The sequence below is a fragment of the Aptenodytes patagonicus genome, chromosome 5 (assembly GCF_965638725.1).
Source record: "Aptenodytes patagonicus chromosome 5, bAptPat1.pri.cur, whole genome shotgun sequence".
Taxonomy (NCBI): domain Eukaryota; kingdom Metazoa; phylum Chordata; class Aves; order Sphenisciformes; family Spheniscidae; genus Aptenodytes; species Aptenodytes patagonicus.
Window position 1 is genome coordinate 60,929,898 of NC_134953.1, and position 21,155 is coordinate 60,951,052.

Genomic DNA, 21,155 nt, shown 5'->3' on the forward strand with positions numbered 1-21,155 from the left:
GGGACAATATGCTTTTTGGGTTATGTTTTCCTGAATCATAAAGAAAACCTACCTTTCTTAAACTCTTGGAAAATATCAAGGAAGACTGAGACCTTACAAGTGAATTTATTAAGAATTAGTTTAAATGAGAAGCATCAGTCAATATTATGGCTTCAAATAAAATTAAAAAAACATATGGTGACATTATTAGATTAAACATCAGATATAACCTACAGTATGCAATATTAAGAAACCATTTGTTTGTGATCATAATTTAAAAGTCTATCAAACAGACGTAAGAAACAAAACAGTAACTAATCTACCACTTCATTAGGTCCTGGCTTTCTAGGTTCACTCCTTTTTACATACCAGATGTCACTTTACTATATACATGCACACACAAACACCTGTGAGTAGAGAGCATATCTGAGCCTTGCTCAGCATAATACTTCCTTCCTGTTCAAGGTTCAGCCACTCCTTAAACATGCACAACATTCACACTTTTAGAATAATGTCTCGGACTTTAAAAAAAACAAGAACAAAAAAAACTTTCATACAACTCGGAGCAAGTTTTTCATCTTTTCTCAGTTCCTTTCTGATAGCTTTCTCTTCTTCTTTTCTATTATTTCAGCATAACAGAAGTGGTGTCAAAGTCAACACAAATTATGAAGAGATATTTTAAAAACACGTCCCAGTATTAAAGAGCTATGGTGTCATTAACTCATCTGTTTATACTCAGCAGTACCTTTCCCTCAAACACTTCATGCCTTCACCTGGCCCATGCTATGTTATGAGCAACTGGCTTTGTATAACCTATCATTAATTAATAGAGAAATCTCGAAAGAGAAGTTTGTGGGAGACAGGACAAAGCCTGGGACTTCTCTAGTGAGACATACTAAGTCTCTCAACGGAAGCAGAAAGTGCAAGTAAATTGTTATCCCAGCACCGCTAGAAGTGAGAGCTTTTGAACAGTGAACACACTTTTTGAAGTTTATCAACTGTAGTCTGAGTTCAGCTGTCAAATCAATCCTCTTGCCCATTTAAAAGAAATCATTTTCTCCTGCAGATTCTGCTCACAAGCATTTTTATATCTCTGCTTTCACTAGGAAGCCTTACTACTGCCTCAAGAAAACAGGCAATGAAATATCAATTCAGTTCTACCAACAGCTTCCTGGGCATGGCAATTAGCTATGAGCTACTTTATATATAAACATATTCTACTTTTTCAGTCGTCATTACCGGTAAGAAATGTGAAACTGGCCTCTGGTTTTGTGGGGGATTTTTTCAGAGACTAATACAGCCAGTATAGCACTCTGGCTCCAATAAGAAGATGCCACCCAAATGTTCCCTTTGTACAGAATGAAATCTGAGTTGAACTGCCTTACCAGATAAACCTCTTTCTGTTCTCAGATTATAGTGCCATAAAAGAGGAATCAGACTTAGGGCTAACAAATGGATTTTTTTTTTCTTTGTTCTTTAAAAAGTTGATTGAAATGCAAGTTCCTGTTTATTATTATGAAGTCCTCTCTTCTTTTTCTAAAGAGTGATTTGATTAACTTCTATATCCATTAAAAACAAAAAGTAGGCCTATTATCAGTGTGGTTTGAAAGGATCTATTAGTTTCCATGATTTTTATTTCCTGAAATATCCCCCATGTTGCAACTGTGTTCAAGAAAAAGTTAGTAAATTTTAGATAAATTTCAAATTTTAGTTTTTCCATCAACTCCTATTGAAAACAGTATCATTTTCCTATTATTAAATCTAATGACTGATTATTACATGAACTGGATTTTTTGGACACAGTTCAGAAGACTAGAGGAAGCAGTGACTAAAAATTAAATGGGCATGATAACATTGTTCTGATGGCTACCTGCTACTAAGGGTAAACATAAAAGCTAGCAGACCAACCAACCTTTGAGTTAACAGTTGGCACAGGAGCTCAGCTTACACTTCCATCAGAAACTATTTCCAGTAATTGCATTTTGAAGTACAGAATGATTGCTTTTCCCCCCACAAACAGCTAAGGATTCTCACAGAAACATAAATAAATGCAAAATTCACTTTGCTGTTCAGAATTTCTGCATCTTAATAGCAGCACCACTACATATTAAAGAAATAAGTGACATGGTGTTTCTTACCTGTAAATCTAGCTCTTGACATCTTTGCGCGAACTCTTCTTTTTCTGCTAGTGCTTCCTGAAGATCTTCCAAAGCTTTTTTAAGCTTTTAAAAAATAAAAAATAAGATCATTCTGGCCCATATCTAAAGTACTCACAGTTCTAGCTTCCAAAATGTCTCCATTGCTTATACCAATTGTTTAAGAAGGATGTTAGGTACACTGACACAGAAACCTATATATACACTGTTAGATCAAAATCTCTGTTCATTTCACCTGCATTTTAAATTACTACCACATGTAGTAAGTAAATTATTGAAACTCACAGTAACATCCAGGTTCAACACAACAACTTAGGCTAAAAGCGTAACAAAACCAAACACAGGAGCATTCATGTTGTCACAATTTCAAAATCCCTGCCTGTTAAATCAAATGCCCTTCATCTCAGAATAGAAAGAGTGATGATCCTTTATGGGCAGGTACTTTTAAAGACAACTTCATTTTATGTGCAACACCTTGTAGTGTTCAGGTTATAAAGAATTTTCGTGACCCCTTAAAAATAACCTGAAGTGTTTAGCCTGACATGGCTGAGCCCTGATGTACCCCTAGCTCTTCTCACAATGTAGGTTTGCACTGGCCAGTTTTACCCCATCCAGGAAGATGACATAGCAGTCACTGTTTGTTTGTGTTTTTTTTTAAAGAAGCTATAAAATAGCACATAATTTCACTTAATTAGCACTGAAAAATAGCACTACTTTATTGTATATTCTCTGCCTACATCAGTATGTTGCTCTGCCCTTTGTGAACCAGTGTGGTTTAATCAAATCAGCTCTGAGTGGAAAACAGACCAAGCAGTTTGTGTAGACAGAAGACAAAAGAGTGCAATTTTTGTTGAGGTTGGTTGGTTTTTTTTTTTAAACTTTTAGAATTGGAGGGGAAGAGCAGCTGTCTTCATTTAAGAGATGGCAAGATACCAACTTATTGTTCAGGCTTGACCTACAAAAGCAACAAATATTAGGCAGTTACCTGCTGTTCCATTTCACTTGATGCATCACTTGTGGAAGGACCCGTTATCTCCTTGCTCATGAGCTACAGAAAGAGACCACAGGAAAAGAAGGTTAGATTAGAGGTTAAATATCTTTAAGCTCACTGTCTACTGAGTACCAATTGTATTTTCCACCACGTCCTTGCATCCCTTCAATATATCAAAACAGATTAATAATAATAAAAAAAAACACCTCATGGTTGGTAAAGAATTTAAACAAATCTAGAATAAGATGACTTTTTTTTACCTCCGCCCTCCCCAAATGAACCAAGTTCACAGATCCATCCAATAAGATGTTAATGCTATCTGTTGAAGTTATTGCTACCCCCTAGTCAATTTAAAATGCAGTGAACCAGAGGATGGGATTTCACTCAATTAATTTAATAGCTATCACACTTCTTTGTGTCGCGTTAATTGCCATTAAGCAAACAATGGGAACATTAACATAGCTGTCACTGATCTCCAGTACAAAGATGTACACAGTATGTTTGTCAACAATTAAAGGGCTTTACTTCTTACTCAAGAATTACAGTATTGTTTCTAGACCTTCTTCAAAAAGAAAGTTTGATTAGTCAGAATACAACAAGCAATAGGTTTATGGATTTATTTCTCCCAATAGGACACATAGCTTTAAAGACTATATAATCAACTTAGATTTAAGTTTTAAAGCCTACTACCAACTCCACTGTTACCTTGATGAGGATGCAATTACACGTTACATTTTCTTCAAAGTTGGCATTTAGTTTTTGCCTCCCTTCACACTCTGCTTCACAGTCCTGAAGCTCACAGATGTGAGTGACTGTAAAACTAAGCTGTGAGCTGGATCACTAAGATGATCCAACTAAGAACAAATTAAGATAGCAAGGGGAGCACACCATGACAAGAATAGAAGAGATGCAGCTGGGAGTTTGTAAATCAGATGCTGGAATGGTCTGTCAGAACAACGTAGCCTCACAGTTATGATCAGTTAAACTTTGGGTCCAAGACTATAGCACTGGGACAGAAATTTCAGAACCTGACTCCAGTATAATCAGCAGTTGGCAACGAGATACATTTCTTGTGTGAAACAGGAACTCTTAAGCATTTATTGACTCCACAAGTTGTATGTTTGGGCATACAAGACTAAAATCAAAACCCCTTGGTTGGGGTCTGGGGCCTCTTGGTCCTGATCCTCCCAGATAATTTAGGGAAGTACTTACACTCTTCCCAGACCTTTGCTTGGATGAAAGAATTCACGAAGATCAACAAATGGATATTCGGACTTCTCAACTGACAGCATTAGGCTATGAATTATTACTTACCTCTTGAATAGCAGTCATGACAACATGTTGAACAGACTCTTCAAGGGTCATGATATTCTGTATGTGTTCTGTGAAAAAGAATTTGTAGTGACTCATGACAATGTTCATCTTAATGGCTTGAGTAACATGACATACTGTTTGCAGAAAGATCCAGAAGAAACTATTCTCTATAAAGCTGCTTCAAAACAGGTAGCAGTCTTTTTATACAGAGCACTACCGTTAACCAACAACATTATTATCCAGTAATATGGTAGATAAGGATAAGAGATTATAATCTCTTAAGTGAACAAATTTATACTATGCATAATAAAGCAAGGAAATTTTAAGACATCTGTATTTCCATGGTTCGTTTTTCATACGTAAGAGTCAACAAGCTTGCAACTGTGTTAATAAATAAAACTTAATGAAAAAAAGTAATTGGTAGCATCTTCATTCCCAGTGCACCCTGACACTTACTTCCCACTCTTTATGAGCGTGCTGGCTGCTCATGGCTTGGACAGACATGCTCTTTGCTGGGTAAAAACCTGGCTGGATGGCCAGGCCCAAAGAGTTGTGGTGAATGGAGTTACATCCAGTTGGCAGCCAGTCACGAGTGGTGTTCCCCAGGGCTCAGTTTTGGGGCCAGTTCTGTTTAATATCTTTATCAATGATCTGGATGACGGGATCGAGTGCACCCTCAGTAAGTTTGCAGATGACACCAAGTTGGGCGGGAGTGTTGATCTGCTCGAGGGTAGGAAGGCTCTGCAGAGGGACCTGGACAGGCTGGATCGATGGGCCCAGACCAATTGTATGAGGTTCAACAAGGCTGAATGGGGTCACAACAACCCCATGCAGCGCTACAGGCTTGGGGAAGAGTGGCTGGAAAGCTGCCCGGCAGAAAAGGACCTGAGGGTGTTGGTCAACAGCCGGCTGAATATGAGCCAGCAGTGTGCCCAGGTGGCCAAGGCGGCCAATAGCATCCTGGCTTGTATCAGAAATAGTGTGGCCAGCAGGAGTAGGGAAGTGATCGTCCCCCTGTACTTGACACTGGTGAGGCTGCACCTCGAATACTGTGTTCAGTTTTGGGCCCCTCACTACAAGACAGACATTGAGGTGCTGAAGTGTGTCCAGAGAAGGGCAACGAAGCTGGTGAAGGGTCTGGAGAACAAGTCTTATGAGGAGCGGCTGAGGGAACTGGGGTTGTTTAGCCTGGAGAAGAGAAGGCTGAGGGGAGACCTCATCGCTCTCTACAGCTACCTGAAAGGAGGTTGTAGCGAGGTGGGTGTCGGTCTCTTTTCCCAAGTAGCAAGTGATAGGATGAGAGGAAACAGCCTCAAGTTGTGCCAGCGGAGGTTTAGATTGGATATGAGGAATCCAATTCAGAAAAATTTCTTCACTGAAAGCATTGGAACAGGCTGCCCAGGGAAGTGGTTGAGTCATGATCAAAAGATGTCTAGACGTGGTGCTTAGGGACTTGGTTTAGTGGTGGACTTGGCAGTGTTAGGTTTATGGTTGGACTCGATCTTAAAGGTCTTTTCCAACCTAAATGATTCTATTCTATTCTTTGATGCAGTCATTTCAGACTACCTAGGAATCGCACCTATTCTACTAACAGAATCATGCTGAGGATTCCTTAGCCATCAGAGCACTGAGCATTAGCTCTGGTAAGGGGAGAGAAAGCTCAACTAATTCAGTCTTGAGCCTCTGCAGATAAACAAAAGGCAATTTCTAATATAAGGTTTTAATTTAAATTTGCTTGATTTGCATTTGAACAGTAAGTTTTAGGTCTTGGTACATATTTTAACAAGTATGAATAATCCACACACACTTCAGACTATTTTTTTTAAACCTACCCTGAGCAAAGTTTGAGTTTTATTCACATAAGTTTCCCATAGATTTTCTGCTTTTAAGTGAACTCCAGTTTCAGCATAGGCATGCAACATATTAACAATAGACTTTTTGATACATAATAAAGAAAAGTTTCTACATCTCTTCCACCTTAACAATCACCTCAGGCAGTCTGCTGTTTGTTGAACAGATTAAGGTAGTGTGTACCTTGTTTCCTTTCACAGTTAACTGCACAACCTAAAATAAGCTGCAGAAGCCTGCCCAGTTCAGTGGGATCCGAGTTCTCAGATATCTGGTTTAAGTCCGGAATAAGCTCTTCTGAAATCTGCTGACCCAAGAACTGGAAAAAAAAAAAAAAAAAAAAAAAAAAGAAGAGAGAAAGCAGACTCCCACTTCTGTACAACATGAAAATCTGGTATCGTGTAAGAAATCTGGACTCAGTAAGCCATCCAGAGAAAATGGTCTATTAATAAGTTTGTTACCGTAACACTTACGGAAGGGAAAGATTTTAAACATTAAACGTGGAGATACACACTAAAAATATTGGCTTATGAGAGAGTACATAGGTAGCAGTATCAGATTAGGAAATCTGAAGAAGCCTAGATAAAGCAGATGTTCTTAACTCATTTGTTAGAGGGCTTCATACATGAAACCCAGATGCCATGCACTGTGCCTCTCCTGGGCCAGCAGAGACTGTTCCAAATGTCTGTCTCCATCCCTCAGTGTGGATGTGTGTTTGATGGAAGGGGTACTCAATCCACTGCTAGCCAATGACCTTTACCACACTTGGCACCTCAGATTTTTCTCTGAATAGGCCTAAATTTAATCTAAAGTAGACAGCATTAAAAACTATATGCAAAACACCTAGCAATTATTTAGTGCAATGAAGTTACGCACTTTAGTAAGAGTTCTATAAAATTGTTCTGGCAAAACCACAATTTTCGCAAGTCTATTAACTGGGGGGTTAGTTAACCGACCATTTATACAAGAAAAAGTGACAGTAGTAAATTAAAAGTTCTTGGGCTAGACCTCAAATATAAGAGAATTGATTTATTCTACCAACATGATTAAAAAAAAAAAAGACTTAAAAATGCTTCCAAATTCAGTTGCTCCTTAATCCTTCAAAGCATTCCTCATAAGCTTAAAGAAGTTCTACTTCTGGGCTTGCCAGAGCGCCTCAGCCCTGGCAACATGAAAGGGCTTGGCACATGTTATCACAACTAAGCCCAGGAAGCCATAAGATCATCTGGCAAGTTTTTCTATGCCATATCCGTCACATAACTGTAATCAAGCTCCATACAAAATTCAGCTTTTTTTTTTTTTTAAAACTCAAAAGTGATTATCATAAAACCTAGACTAGGGTTGCCGAATCTGTTCTGTTGTGTAGAGAAGGATTAAAACTTCACTAGACAAGAGCAAATATGAATGCACACACAAAAGTCAACAGGATTCTGCAGCTCAAGTCCTTACGACATTCACCTGGGCAATGACAGAGATACGGTTTCCAGATTATACTCTAAGAGTCTTATTTAAAATACACCTGCTCAAATTAATTTTATATTCACCCAGACCTCCCACTTAACCAGATAATTATTATACACTTTCTGCCAAAAAAGTCCTTAAAATAAATTACTTTGTCAAGAAAAAAAAAAAAGCTAGGTGAAGAAGGACAACAATCATCACGTTTAATTATTAGAACAACAAAAAAATTGCTGCTTTTTTCATACCTCGTGATAGTAGTCCATAATTCCTTGCAGTATCTTCTTCAGGTTACTGGACTAATTGTTGTACATGAAAGATAAGGTTACAGGCTTTTATTAAAATTCTTGATTTTGCTGAAATTAAATAATAATTTATAATAAAATGTTTACATAGCAGCTCTACGAGACAACCCTATAATGACAGTGGAAGAGAAATATTGCAACAGAAAATCCCCGTGCAACAATGCTGGAAGGCACTTAAACTATCAACAGACAGTTAAGTTCATTTAAAATAACCTAAAAAAGGCTGAGCTTAATTCTGTAGTTTTTGGACTGCTACTCTCAGGACAGACACAATATCCAACCCCACAAACTTTCACTAACTTCAGTTTGGAATACCTTTATTCTCCAGTTGTCACCAACATCATCTTTAATGCGATTTAGCCAAGATGCATCAAACCAAGCAACATCTCTGAAACAAAATTAAATGATTAAATATCAGTAAGCACACACTTAAATAAGATACCAGTTTCCCAGCATTAAATCATCAGATGTTTGACTACAGTGTCTAGTAAGGCATGAATTCCTGGAGATTGCAAGTTATACCTATGTCACAGGAAATTTCCATCCTGCTGGCTGAATTAAGACACCACTTTCCAGGGCAGGAAGAATTTCTGTATATGCTTGAGCTAGCTACAGCTAGGAACAGAAGGATGTGAAGGCCTTTGTCATGCTGAATTTTTATACCTGACAAAGTGATCATAATGATGTAAAGAAACATCCTCTTTTGACTAGTGCTGACATTAAGTTTGGTACCTACTCTTGCACATTTGGATCTTCCAACATTCGCTACAATTCGTCAAAGGCACTTATCAAGAAAAAAAACATTTTAAACTACTGGCATTTCATTTTTTTTTTTACGTCTTTGGTTCTCCTGGGCAGCATAATTCCCACTTTGCCAGCATAAATAAGGATGAGTTGCTGAGCGAGTTGTTTACACACACTGAGCTGCCTAACAGTACAATTACAGCATATCTAACAATATCTTAACTTTTACACCATACTGCTTATTCACTGGTCTCAAAGCACCTAATAAAAGACTATTATCCCCACTTGCATATCAACCAACTCGGTTGTAAAGAAGTTTGTCCAAAGCCTGTGGCAGGCTAGTACCATAAACACATGGGAAGTGACCCTCAGTGATTCTTCACTAATCAATCCTAAATCAATTTTTGCCATGCCCCAGGAAAAGGGTGAGCTCTGTCTTTACACAGCACATTTAAAACCTTTTCAAGCAGACAGGGGGGTTTCTGGGTTTGCTTTTTTGGGTTTTTTTTGTTTTGTTTTGTTTGGGGGTGATGTTTGTTTTAAATAATTTCTTCGTAATCAAAAATATAGTTTGAGCAGGAGATGGTAATTCAGACTTCTCCTTTATTATCTGAGACAACAACAACAATAAAATTGCAATGATGACTTGTAGCATGATACTCCTTCAATAAAACTCAAGTTACAACCCTCTGAAGTAATTGCAAATTTCAAATCTAGTGTGTCACTCAACCCAGTACCATTTGTTATCACACCAGTAAAATAGGAATGATTTTGCTTTTGCTTAGCCTACTATTATTTTTAGTAATAAAATTGCCATTGAAGTTTTATGATTCTTTTTTCCACACAAATAATAAGTTATCATTTAAATCCTAGAACTTAAATCTAAATCAATTGAGCAATCCCAAGAGGAAGAGAACACAAAGACATGCCTTTTGAATTTTTAGTTCCTCGTTCCAAAGAGGAACATCTTGCCTGAAGCATGGATATCCATGGAAATAGTGTTGATGGGAAAAGTGAAAAAGATCATATCATTCTTGCCCAACTACCCTTAAGTATGAATTTAATACTGCAGTATTAGAATAACTTCTCATCACCTTCTCCATTCTACCACATTATTATTCAACTATTATATCATCCCAAAACAACAATATAAAGGTATATCTTATCTTCTGCTATAAACTGTCTACCCTAAGTTTCTGTCTACTTTAACTGTACAAAAAACCTTTGGGTAGCAGAAAGCAACTATGCATGTCAAACACAAAGACCTCAAGAAATTAAATACCTCTTCTTCAAACTTAATAAGTATCAACTTACATTTGGTGAAGTACCTGCGCCATGGCAACCCCATTAGTCAAGTCCTGAACATCTCTGCAAGGTGCAGCAGTATGGAATGTCTGCAACTAAAAAGAGGGGAAAAAACATTGTTTCTCGCCCAGTAGACAGGTACAGGAAATTAGTTACCATTTTTCTTTTCCTCTTTAAGGCACAAGCATTTAGCAAGATGTCTTTCTACTGGAGGCAGCTGAAATCCTTTTGAACTATGTAGTTTTTAAGCCAACCCAATTATCTCAAAACGTGTGACTGTTGATTATAACTAGTAGCTTAATAAATTAGTATTACCATGCTTTGCTTTTTCATGCTAGTCCTTCTATTGTAAATCAGACTAGGGAATACTAAAGTCATATTTATCCACCCCTCAAATTATGTTGGAGTACTTAGCCCTGGACACATTACTACCTAAACAAAAAATGGCATCAGAAGAACAGGTGAAAGTTGAAGGCAAAAAAAAAAAAAAATCCAGTCTTTTACTACAAGCATTTAGTAATAGAAGTCATGACACCAATAGAAAGCCCTGAAATTATCTGGGGGTTAAGAATGGAAGGGAGAAAATTATGCAAAAACAGGGGAAAAAATGGTTGTCTGAGAGCTACTGCACATTTTAAGGATATGAAGATAGCTGAAAAAGACTGAATCGTTTCAAGTCCTGTGAGCTGGCAACATATTTCTTTGCAATTCAGGAATTCCAAAATTACTCTAAAGATGTTCCTATTTAAATATGCAACTTCAAAACACTGCTGTAAACACAAGAAACTTTACTATAACCTGAAGTTATACATCTTTTCCTGGTAATCATATTTTATTCATATATTATTCCTGGTATTTATATTTAATATATACACATATTTTCCACTAATAACAACACTTCCTGTTATTTTCCAAGCATCATGCTACCTAGTGTTCAAACACAGGGCTAGATGCAATTTTATCCCATCTACACATTTCTGTCTAGAGATTAAGCAACAAAGCCCCAGTTTTCACTCTTCTCCTCTATTACAAAACCAGATTATAGATGGAAGCATTTCATGCATTTCATAAGTTGCCCGATCTATTCTATATGAATTGTTATATGCAATCTTTGTATTCTAACTGGTGGTTCCAGTTCCTTTGTAGTAGGGCTATACAAGTAAGATACAACTCCCATCCTAAAGAATAAAATGTAATAGCTCAAGTGTTTTGCAGCTAGCTTCTCCAAAAGCAACTCAAATGACATGAATACCTTCAACACGTCTACATCCTTACAGAGCACTGCAATAAACACCCAGCAGACAGCTCTAAACATAAGAACCCCATCATCAACCTGATGTATAATACCAGCTTATTACACATCCATAGGCAGCTCTTCTGCTGCCCTGCTAATTTCTGCTTGCTATTCTGACTGCTTCATGTATAAAGCCTTTAAACGCGGAGGTACCCAGGTCCTTGGATCACTCCACAGACTGTAAAAAGTGACTGCAAACTCTGCAAAATACTCCATCAGGCTCCAGGAATTTGCGTCTTGGAGAACCCCTGGAGCACAGACACAGTACGTTTCTATTTAACAGTCCCCAAGTTTTCTTCCATGAACTTGGCTGAGGCACTTTTTGCAGCCACAAACTCAGCATTCGCAGATTCGGAAGGACATCCCCTCTTGTCAGAGTTTGTCAACTGCTAGCTTTGCCTCATCTCCCCCACTTCTTGTGCAGATGGTGAACAGTCTCTTCCCCAGTTACCTCCTTAGGAGCTCAACTCTGTATTGACCTTTACCATACCCATCTCCTCCCACTGTGTCTTTCCCAGGACCAACAGTCCTCATCTATTCAGCCAATTCTCATATGGAAGCTCTTCCATACTTCCCATGAGGGCAGTCATTTTTTCCTCTTTGTTTTCTGGTTTTCCTGTATTTAAGACCTGTAGGATGGGATTACCTCAATGTTAAAAATGTTTCTCCATTTTGAATATCATGTATTTTTTTTTAAACTATCCCCAAGCTTGTATCTAACATTTTGACAGAATTATCTGTTATAATTGCAATATTTTATTCCCCAAAAAAACCAATCAGCTCGGAGCTAACTATTCTAGGTGAGAGAGCTGTTTCCACATGTGTGCCAGTTTATCACATGGTTACTCAGGAAAATAAGAGCTCATCAGCAATTCTTTTAAGTTCAGCCTTCTTTACGACAATGAATGAAATAGGGAAAGTTTTGCTTTTAATACTATTATAATCTCTGTCCACTGAGCAAATTGACTTCTTAAACTTACTACGTTTATAATGTCCTGTCCATCTGTAAGAGGGCTTTCCCAAATATCCTGTGAAACATAAGCTTCATCAGAGGTCACTGGTGAATGACGTTGTCAAGTGTGTTTGGGAAATGAAGCTACTTGGACAAGAGCAGTGGAAAAGCAGAGTTTCCAGCTGTCAGAATTTGAGGCAGTTGTCATCCATTCTATGTTTATAAAGAATGACCATATACTCCGAATATTTGTTTGCTTGCTTCAAAAAGAGTCTAATCAAGCCAAGAGAAAAATATGCAGAGTGAGGTTTTTTTCATTTGTTTTTCAATTAAAAAAGTATTTTTTAAATCCTGTATTACAGCAAGTGAGATGTCAGTAATCCCTGGTAGGTTACATAAAAGATTAAATAAAAAGAACACAAACTGAAGCAGCTGTGATTGACAGCACTGGTTTCTAATAGTACACAGCCTTAATGCCAACGCAAGAACAGGCATGCAAGCTTCAAGTCAAGACTAAGCATGCTAGAATGCAGAGTTTTATGGCACAATATTGTGATGCTGCCATTTGGATATACCCCCTTGTAAACCAAAGAAATTGCTAAGTACAGGTACTACCATTTCACCCAAGCCTGTTGGAGCAGGTGAACAGAGCCTTAGAAAACCTTGTGACATGCAACACTGCTTTATGTATGACAATATCTCCCAGAATAGAAACAGGTAATTAAAATTAAGCAAAAAGCAGGACTGAGAGTCTTAGTTTCTCCATATATTTAAAAGTTACATAAGTGCCTAGAAATAATATTAATTATGTAGTATTAATTATGGGTTCTCCAAACCCCATGCCAGCTCTATCATTTCCTCAAAACAGATTTTTACTGTACTTACAAAAACAATAAAGGTAATGGGCATGGGAAAGAGGTTGGCAGAAGCAGCCACAGACTTCAGGACTATGTAGTACTCCTAATCTCTTTTCAAATTCGATTAGTTTTACTAAATATAGCTTCAAGTACATGCTGCTACTCATGATGGAGACCATTTCATGAAATGTAGCTTAAACGCACCCTGCTCTTGCTGCTATGAGAGGAGCAAATATTTTTCTCTCAGACATACAGCTACTATGCTCACAATATACATTTGAAAATTTAATTCTATATCACGTAGCACTTAATGCCTCTTCTCTGGATCTGCTGAAGGCTCTACCACCAAACAGCTGTAGATTAAACAAGACTGTTCACATCACCCAGTAGAAATCAACCTATCCAACTCTTGGGAAGGTATGCTCTCAATTTCATCCAGATGATGTAGTTGAGGTTCTCCATTTTATACCCAGATTACACATACTAGGGACAGAAGTTTTATAGAGTCAGTCAGAGATTTTAAAGTAACAATAAACATTCCCATTCTTAATCCCAGAATATTAATAGAATAATTTACCATTGGCAAAGTTAACGTTACCAATGTTGCCAGTGCCAAACAGGGGTACACCTATTGTGGAAAAAGCCTTCTGTTTAAGATGTTACTGTACATCTAGTCTCTAGTTTGGAGACAAAGACAGAACAGCCTCAGAGCAGTACAGTACCGAAAGACATTCAGGAAACTTTTGCTCTACTACAGTAAAGAAAACGCCTATTGTAATGGCACCTAACCATAGAAGATACTACTGCATCGCTAGGCCTACTGCTGCTACTCTTATCGCTCCACTTCTACCCAGAGGCGGAAAATATTAAGGTTCACTTCACATATACTAACCAAAGTTTGTCTTTCTGACTTAGAAAATCATTTCTGCAACAGACTTGTGAGTTCAATCTTAACAGTTACTTAAGTCAATTTTCCTTGGAAACTCATATACGTTTCCCCTATAATTTAATCTAACTCCATTATGTTTTTCCTGTAACATCCTCAAAATTTTAAATTCAATGACACCTGGGTTGCAGAACCAATAGATAACATTGTTATCCATATTTTCTCCTTCTTCTCTGGACAATGCATGTTTTCTAATATAGAATTTGCTAAAATAAAAAAAAAAAATACAAGATCTGGCAGCAGAACACAAGAAAATCACGAGCACCTCTTCATTATATTAATGAGTAAATAAATTGAGAAACCTTTAGAACCAGAGAGTTACAGAACCCTTTTCAGATATACAGCACTTCATTCCCTCCTGCCCAAATATGCTCAACTTCAGAAGATCATTTTTTTTTCCTATTATTCAGTGTGAAGTTCAAGTTGGAAGGATGTTTGAAACGTATCTTGAGTGTTAACTACTGGTTTCTACTAAGTTGTAAACAAGGTCCAAGAAATAGGGTGTTAAATCTAAAAACATGCATCTGGCAATGCATCTGCTGAGTGTTGTATACAAAACCTGAACAAACAGAGTTAGATGTTCATTTACATCAATGACACTACACACAGCTCCTTCAGTTTAAAGCTAGTGAAGTTCCATTACTGTTCCCTTTAAGATTCATGATGTAATGACAGCTATGCACTGTGACGATACTAAAAATGAGAATTAGGCTTAAAATATTTTAAGCAGAAATTGTAAAGAATATGAAAGAGTTCAGCACTGCTGACAGGATTTTGAGACAGAGTTCAGAAATGCATTGATTTATTTTGCAATTGAATCATGATGGAGTTATTCTTACCTTACTACTGGAGAAAAATAGGAAGTTAAAGACCCCAAAAAAGACAAAGAAAAGTATGCATAGATTAAACAAAAGATATCCAACTCCAGACAGGTAAGCATAAGACAACTGAAATTCTAAAGACCAACAAAACATCAGAAGTATACAAGGTCACTAAAAGGAAAACGGAGGGAGGAAAATAAAGGAAGAAATTCATTTTCAGTGATTTATTACAGACTTTAACTCATTAAAACTTCTGTACAGTCACGTAGAAAGTAAAAGGAACACCGACTCTGGTAGCTGTTGCTAACACTTTTGCCAGTTTCATTCCTGGATCTCCACAATGCTTCTAAAAACACTCCCTTCTTTCCCTAATTTACACTTCACATAGGCAAAACACCTGCTATTTCTAGAGAAACCCTTCGTGCCAGGTAATTGCGGCCTTCCCTGCCAAGATTTCATGCAGAAGTTCTATTTAGCATAGAGCTCACTCTCACCAAAAATATTGGATCTGCAAGACCAGAATTACAGACAAGGAAGCAGAAGAAACTTGGAAAGAACAAGGGATAAAAAGAAAGCAAGCTTGATTGATGAACTGAACAAATATGGTTGGACTCAATGATCTTAAAGGTCTTTTCCAGCTTAAATGATTCTGTGATTCTAAATATGTGCTGCTTGCACTGGCAACACCACACATTTAGGCGTGCTGCGCCTGACTAATAAATGCTTTAACCAACTAAAAGCTGGTATGAAATGTTCTGAGGTTTCTGCTCCTGTCAACTCAATTCTAATTAATTGCATATATTTATTGTTAATTACTGAGCAGTTTCCACATTGAAGCTACTGCTGGAGAGCCACTACTTGGGCCCATAGGATATTCAAAAGACCACATCTACACTTCAAGGGTGTTCGAAGAACATTTTACTGCTTGTAAAAACACTTGTTTCTCACGCAGGCCCCATTACTGCAGCCATGCTTGTATCCCAGCCGCCTCCAGTTTCTGCTCGCTTGCCGCTTGGGCAGCTCTCCCGCCCCTCAGAACACCCGACAGGAGCCCCAACGAGCGGGCTGCTCGCTCCCCCGGGCGGGGAGGGCGCCCACCCGCCCCTGCAGGCCCCATCCCGCCGCCGCAGAGCTGACGGGCGCAGAGCGCCGCAGGCGGCGGCCATCTCCCCCAGCCTGTGACCGCCGCCCCGTCACCGCGGCAACGGCGCGCACCCAACAGGTGCCCTCGCGCCGCTCCCCGCCGCGGCCCCGCAGGCGCGAAGCCGCCCGCCGCGCTCCGCGGGTCCGACAGGAAAAGCCCCTCTGCGCCGGGGGAGGCCGCTCCTGCGGGAGCCCCGCCGCCGCCTCCTCCTCAGGAGGACCCCTCGGGGGCAGCAAGGACGCGCCACCGGCGGGCAGGGAGGAGGGCGGCGGTGCCGCGTGGTGCGCAGGTATGAGGGCCCCCCTCCCCGCCCTCACTCACCCAGAGGATGAGGCTGTCACAGAGCAGGAGGTCCGCCGGCTTCGCCTCCATGGCGGCGGCCTCTTCCCCCCGCCGGCCGCCCCCGCTCAGGGCGGCTGCGTAAGCACCCGATGCACCGAGCGCGCTTACACCCGGAACAACGCGCAGCTGACGTGACAGAACAGCCCACCCCGCCCCCGCCGTTCCGAGCGGCGCCCACGTCCGCGCGGGGAGGTTGGGGGAGGGGGGGAAGATGTCAGGACGTACACGTCAACGCCCGCCCATGCCTTCAAACGCCGGGAGTGGCAGCGGGTTTGACCAATCACAGGGGAGGAGGTGTAGCTGTTCGCGCCAATCACGGGGAGCACTCGTTAGGGGCGGGGACGACCCTCTCGAAGGCGGCTCCCCTCAGCGGCCCACGCCGCTGCCGCCGCCACTGCGTGCGGCCTCTGGAACGGGGTATGTGGGCGAAGCGGGACTGTGTCACCTAGCCCTGGGGTGAAGCGTGGACCTGGGGAGTCAGCAGCTACAGCCCCTACCTTCCCTCCGCGGCCGCGAGCCCGCACAGGAGGCGCCGCACTGTGCCAACATGGCGGCCGCTGCCGCCTCCCGCCTTGGCGGCCCGGACCGCGGCTGCTTTTTGGCTGTCACAGCACCTGCCGTAGGCCGGGGACGGACCGGCCGTGGAGGTCACGGGGTGAAGAGCTGCTGGCGTGGTTCAGACTTACCTGTGCCTAAGGTGTTGGTAGGTCAGTGTACCTGTACCAGCCACAAATGTTGCTTTCAGAGCAGGATACAGAATTGCTTAAAAAATACCATTGTTAAATGAGGCAAAAATACCAATTCCTTCTTTTGGGGAGGCGAAGGATGGAAAGTGCTTAAGCACGAGGCTGACAAGCAACTGTTTAGCCCTTCTCCACAAGGGGCAACATGCCCCCCTCCAACAGCGCAGGTAGGATTGAGAAGGGCTACGGCAGTTTTACCTCTTTTTAATTTATATTGTCTTTTTTTCTTTCTGTCCTCAGCCTCAGAGGCTGTTGTTAGTACTACCCAAAACCCACCAGACTCCAGTGTCTCACGGGTGGCAGTCTGCACCCTGCCAGCGAGGAGGGTGAAGGAGGCCTGACAGCTCGAGAGGCACTGCTGAACTGCTCCTCCCCAGCAAGCCTTTCATCCACCTGGCAGTGCGCAGGGCACGCTGCCCAAGTCTCCACAGGCGGCCCTGTAATGACTGCCTGCACAGTACGTCAAACGCCACCAGACAGGCACCATGCACGTTCTTTTCATCTTACGTACTTTGATCTTTTCTGTTTCAGAAAAAAACACACCAAAATTCTTTCACTTGTTTTCCTCTGCTATATTTGTTTCATAGGAAAAACTTACCTTATTTGATTGGATCTTGGGTATGCCTGGTTCAGGATCTTGTCTTCTATAATACCCTGCCTCAGACACTCCAGAGAAAAGTCTAAGTACTTTATACTAAGAAGATACAATTACTCTGTCCCTTTGCTGTTTCAGCACAAGAACTTCAGTAACTTTTCTCTCCAACAGCTTCTTTTAGTAATTGCTTTGAACCGTTATTTTTTGTTAGCTGATTCTGTTTTATGAAGATTCTTACATTGCCTGTTGTTACTGGAATGTGCAGGATGGCATTAAACACTTCAGTGTTTAGGTTATCCTAAGAGTGGACTAAATAACCTGAATAATAGCTGTTATAGGCATCGTATGCTCTTCTTTTCTGGCTATTCTACTTTAAGGTACATGCTTTAATTTTCTGTTACTGATTCTACTTTGACTCACAGAGATTAAAATTGTGGTGGATGGCATGTACAGTATTTACATGACTATTTTGCCCCATGGTGCTGTCCAGAATTGATAAAGGCTCGAGAGTGAACTTGGATTTCTGGAAACCCTTTGACTGTTTCCTTCACCAAAGGTTCTTAAAGAGATCTGGTTGCCATGGAAGATTATCGGAAATCCTTATTAAAAACAGAATAAGGAATAAAAGGTTTTTACAGTAAAATCCCACGGAGTTCTGTGCTAGGATTTGTACTGTTGAGCATGCTCATTTTAGTTTTTAAATATTTTTGTTCTTTTATAATTTCTACTAGCTTTTGTTAATTTTTCTTTTATCCCTCTTCATTTACTTACTTTTTTCCTGTAATTTTATGTCGTTTCCCTTTCAGGAAGTATCATATCCTAGCATCTGTCACTTCCTACCAACCTTTACCCGGTTTCCTATGACCCATTTCACAGAAACGTATAATTCTGCATTTCAACTTCTTGATTTCATATGTTCTTTCTCTGCAGATTCAACCGCTCACACACTCGCTTTCTTTATACAGTTTATACAGGCAACTCCTTTTTTCCTGGGTTTATGCTACATAAGCCAGGGAACAGCAGAAGCCAGCTGCTTTCCAGGGAACATGGAGCCAAGAACAAGAATGCAGCCAGCAGGGCAGAGGCTTCACAAGCCAGGGTCCCATCCCAGACTATCCGAGCAAGGCGAGCAGGGGACGTGCAGGGATGTTCAGCCATGAGTTCAGATGGTCGGGCAAGTTCATGGTGATGAGGCAAGTACAAGGTAAAGCCCGGAAGGCAAACCGCCGGTCAGGGTCAGGCCCAGCGAGGTTAACCAGAGTCAGGCACAGTCCCATGATCACCGAGCAGTTCTGAGGTCAAGCTAGGTATTCAGCCCACAGGTCGCAGTCCAGATCAGTGGAGTCCATGGCCAGGCACAGGCATGACTGTGACTGCTGAGGGCCTAGGGCTGAGCTTAAATAGAGTGGCCCATGGGCAGAGGGTGTGGATGGAGGCACCAAGTGAGGCCATTAAGGTCTATTCGTGCACTCGGGGCCCTCACAACATACTCTGTTTCAGTGGGGTCATCTTCCATACATGCAAAAACTACTGCAGAGAACAGTTTTCCACTAGAGGGCTATACAGTGCAGACAGGAGAGAAGGGTGGAGTGTAATCAGATCCAGCCAAGGCCTAATACCCTTGTTTCAGGGTTGCTCCTCATTCAAAAGCATCTAGAAATTATTATGCATAAGGGATGCCTATGCTGGAAAAGTGTTAGAGACTGTCGATAGTGCAGGGAGCTTGGCTGAGATCTGTGGGAGAGGCACTCATTTGAAATAAAAGGCAGGCTATACAGGTTTGGTAATCTGGGATTATGTCAGAAGAGATGGCTCGTCCGTGCACTCCTAGCTGTTGCATCCACGTCAGCCGGCTGACTCCAAATGATTGAGTGCTCACCCAGATAAACCAGTGTTAGTACACAGCAAGCATCTTTCTAAGGAATGTTACGCTTATGGCATACCGAATTCTACAGAAAACTACAATACAAATATATGTGGAAATCTGTGCAGCTATTTCACATCTTTTCAATTGCAGCTACACAGGGGCACAACAGGACCACCACAGCACTGGCAAGCTGTGCTTAGAGTTCAGCTGGGGGGCAGAAGAAGTAGTAACAAAGGGAAGCTATGTAAGTTACGTAGAGTAAGGTAGTTTGTTTTTATTTTTTTAAGATTGGTTGGAAATTTCTTCATGAGCTGCAGCTGACATGAATGTCTGTCAGCAAATTCTAGTTTTGTGTCTATCAAAGATTATGACCTATATTAACATTATAGAAACAGGAAAGACTAGCTTGGCACCTCATGCCAGGACTGCAGTTCAATCTCCTGATGTTTAATGTTCGCTGTTCCTACATTTTAAAGTCAGATTAAATTACTTCTTACAATGGGAACTTATTTGAAATGTGTTCACTCTTTGATAGTGCATCCTTTGCCTTCTTGACAAAGTATCTGACAACCTTTCAGTAAGGGCTGTCTACCTTTCTTAACAAAAAAGAAGAATGGCATTTGCTACAATAATTTAAATTGCTAGGCTTAAAAATAAAATCCGATTCCTAAGTTTTTTTTTATTTTCGGTGGGACTTACATTATTATATCCAGTAATATGAACAATATTTAGTTCAGACATTACCTGGTGGCTTGCTCAAGAAAGCCGCATATCCAGGCACTTGGGTTTTCCCGTACCTTGCGTGGCAGATATGCATGTCTCTTGTAGTTTAAAAATACTCTTATTCTTGTTGGAAAATCCTCATTTACAGGGCTGCATCTAAAAGGGATTTTCTAAGCACTTGGAAACAAAGACGTCAGAATGTAAAAATACCAAACAGTGACACTTGGTGGTTAGTTATGTAACTTGCACATTTCTCGCCATTAGAATACATGAGATGAAAAATTATTGTCAGCTTTTCAGTCATATTTAGTAGCTTGACTGATACGGTTTATGGAAATCTGTACTTCCCGAGCATCTTTTAAAAGCTTTAGAAGCACCAAATAGGCCTCATGATGTTCTGTGGCATGGAGGCATATTTGAATTTTTCAGATGCAGAAACTAGAAACTAAGCAATTGCCAAAATGTGTGCAGTTAATTATTACACAATACAAACTGATTTGATACCTGCTGTATTCCCTGGGTCACATCCCTTCACGTCCTGTCATAATCTCTTACATCTTCCTGGCATATACACTCCCACTTCCTTTTGAATCAAGCTCTGTGTGTATTGGAAGTTACTGTATTTTCATGCAAAAGGCATTGGCTATCTGTCTGTTCCCCAAATGTGTCCAATTTAGAAGTTCTTATAATCAAATAAAGATTATTCAGCATAACTGAACACCTAAAAATCATAAAATACAAAGAAAAAAAACACATCATGATTCTAATGTG

The 21,155-nt window shown here is 40.4% G+C and overlaps 1 protein-coding gene across 1 annotated transcript in view; it reads right to left on the minus strand.

The window, feature by feature from the left end:
* Positions 1 to 16,554, minus strand: part of HOOK1 (hook microtubule tethering protein 1) — a 30,539-nt gene extending 13,985 nt beyond the window's left edge. The window contains exons 1-8 of the mRNA XM_076340050.1: positions 16,436 to 16,554; positions 10,110 to 10,195; positions 8,367 to 8,439; positions 7,995 to 8,045; positions 6,475 to 6,607; positions 4,441 to 4,508; positions 3,121 to 3,183; positions 2,118 to 2,201 (exon numbers count right to left, since the gene is read on the minus strand). Coding sequence (XP_076196165.1) covers positions 2,118 to 2,201; positions 3,121 to 3,183; positions 4,441 to 4,508; positions 6,475 to 6,607; positions 7,995 to 8,045; positions 8,367 to 8,439; positions 10,110 to 10,195; positions 16,436 to 16,486 — 609 coding nt within the window. The 5' untranslated portion in view covers positions 16,487 to 16,554. The remainder of the gene's footprint in view (positions 1 to 2,117; positions 2,202 to 3,120; positions 3,184 to 4,440; positions 4,509 to 6,474; positions 6,608 to 7,994; positions 8,046 to 8,366; positions 8,440 to 10,109; positions 10,196 to 16,435) is intronic.
* Positions 16,555 to 21,155: the final 4,601 nt, after the last annotated feature.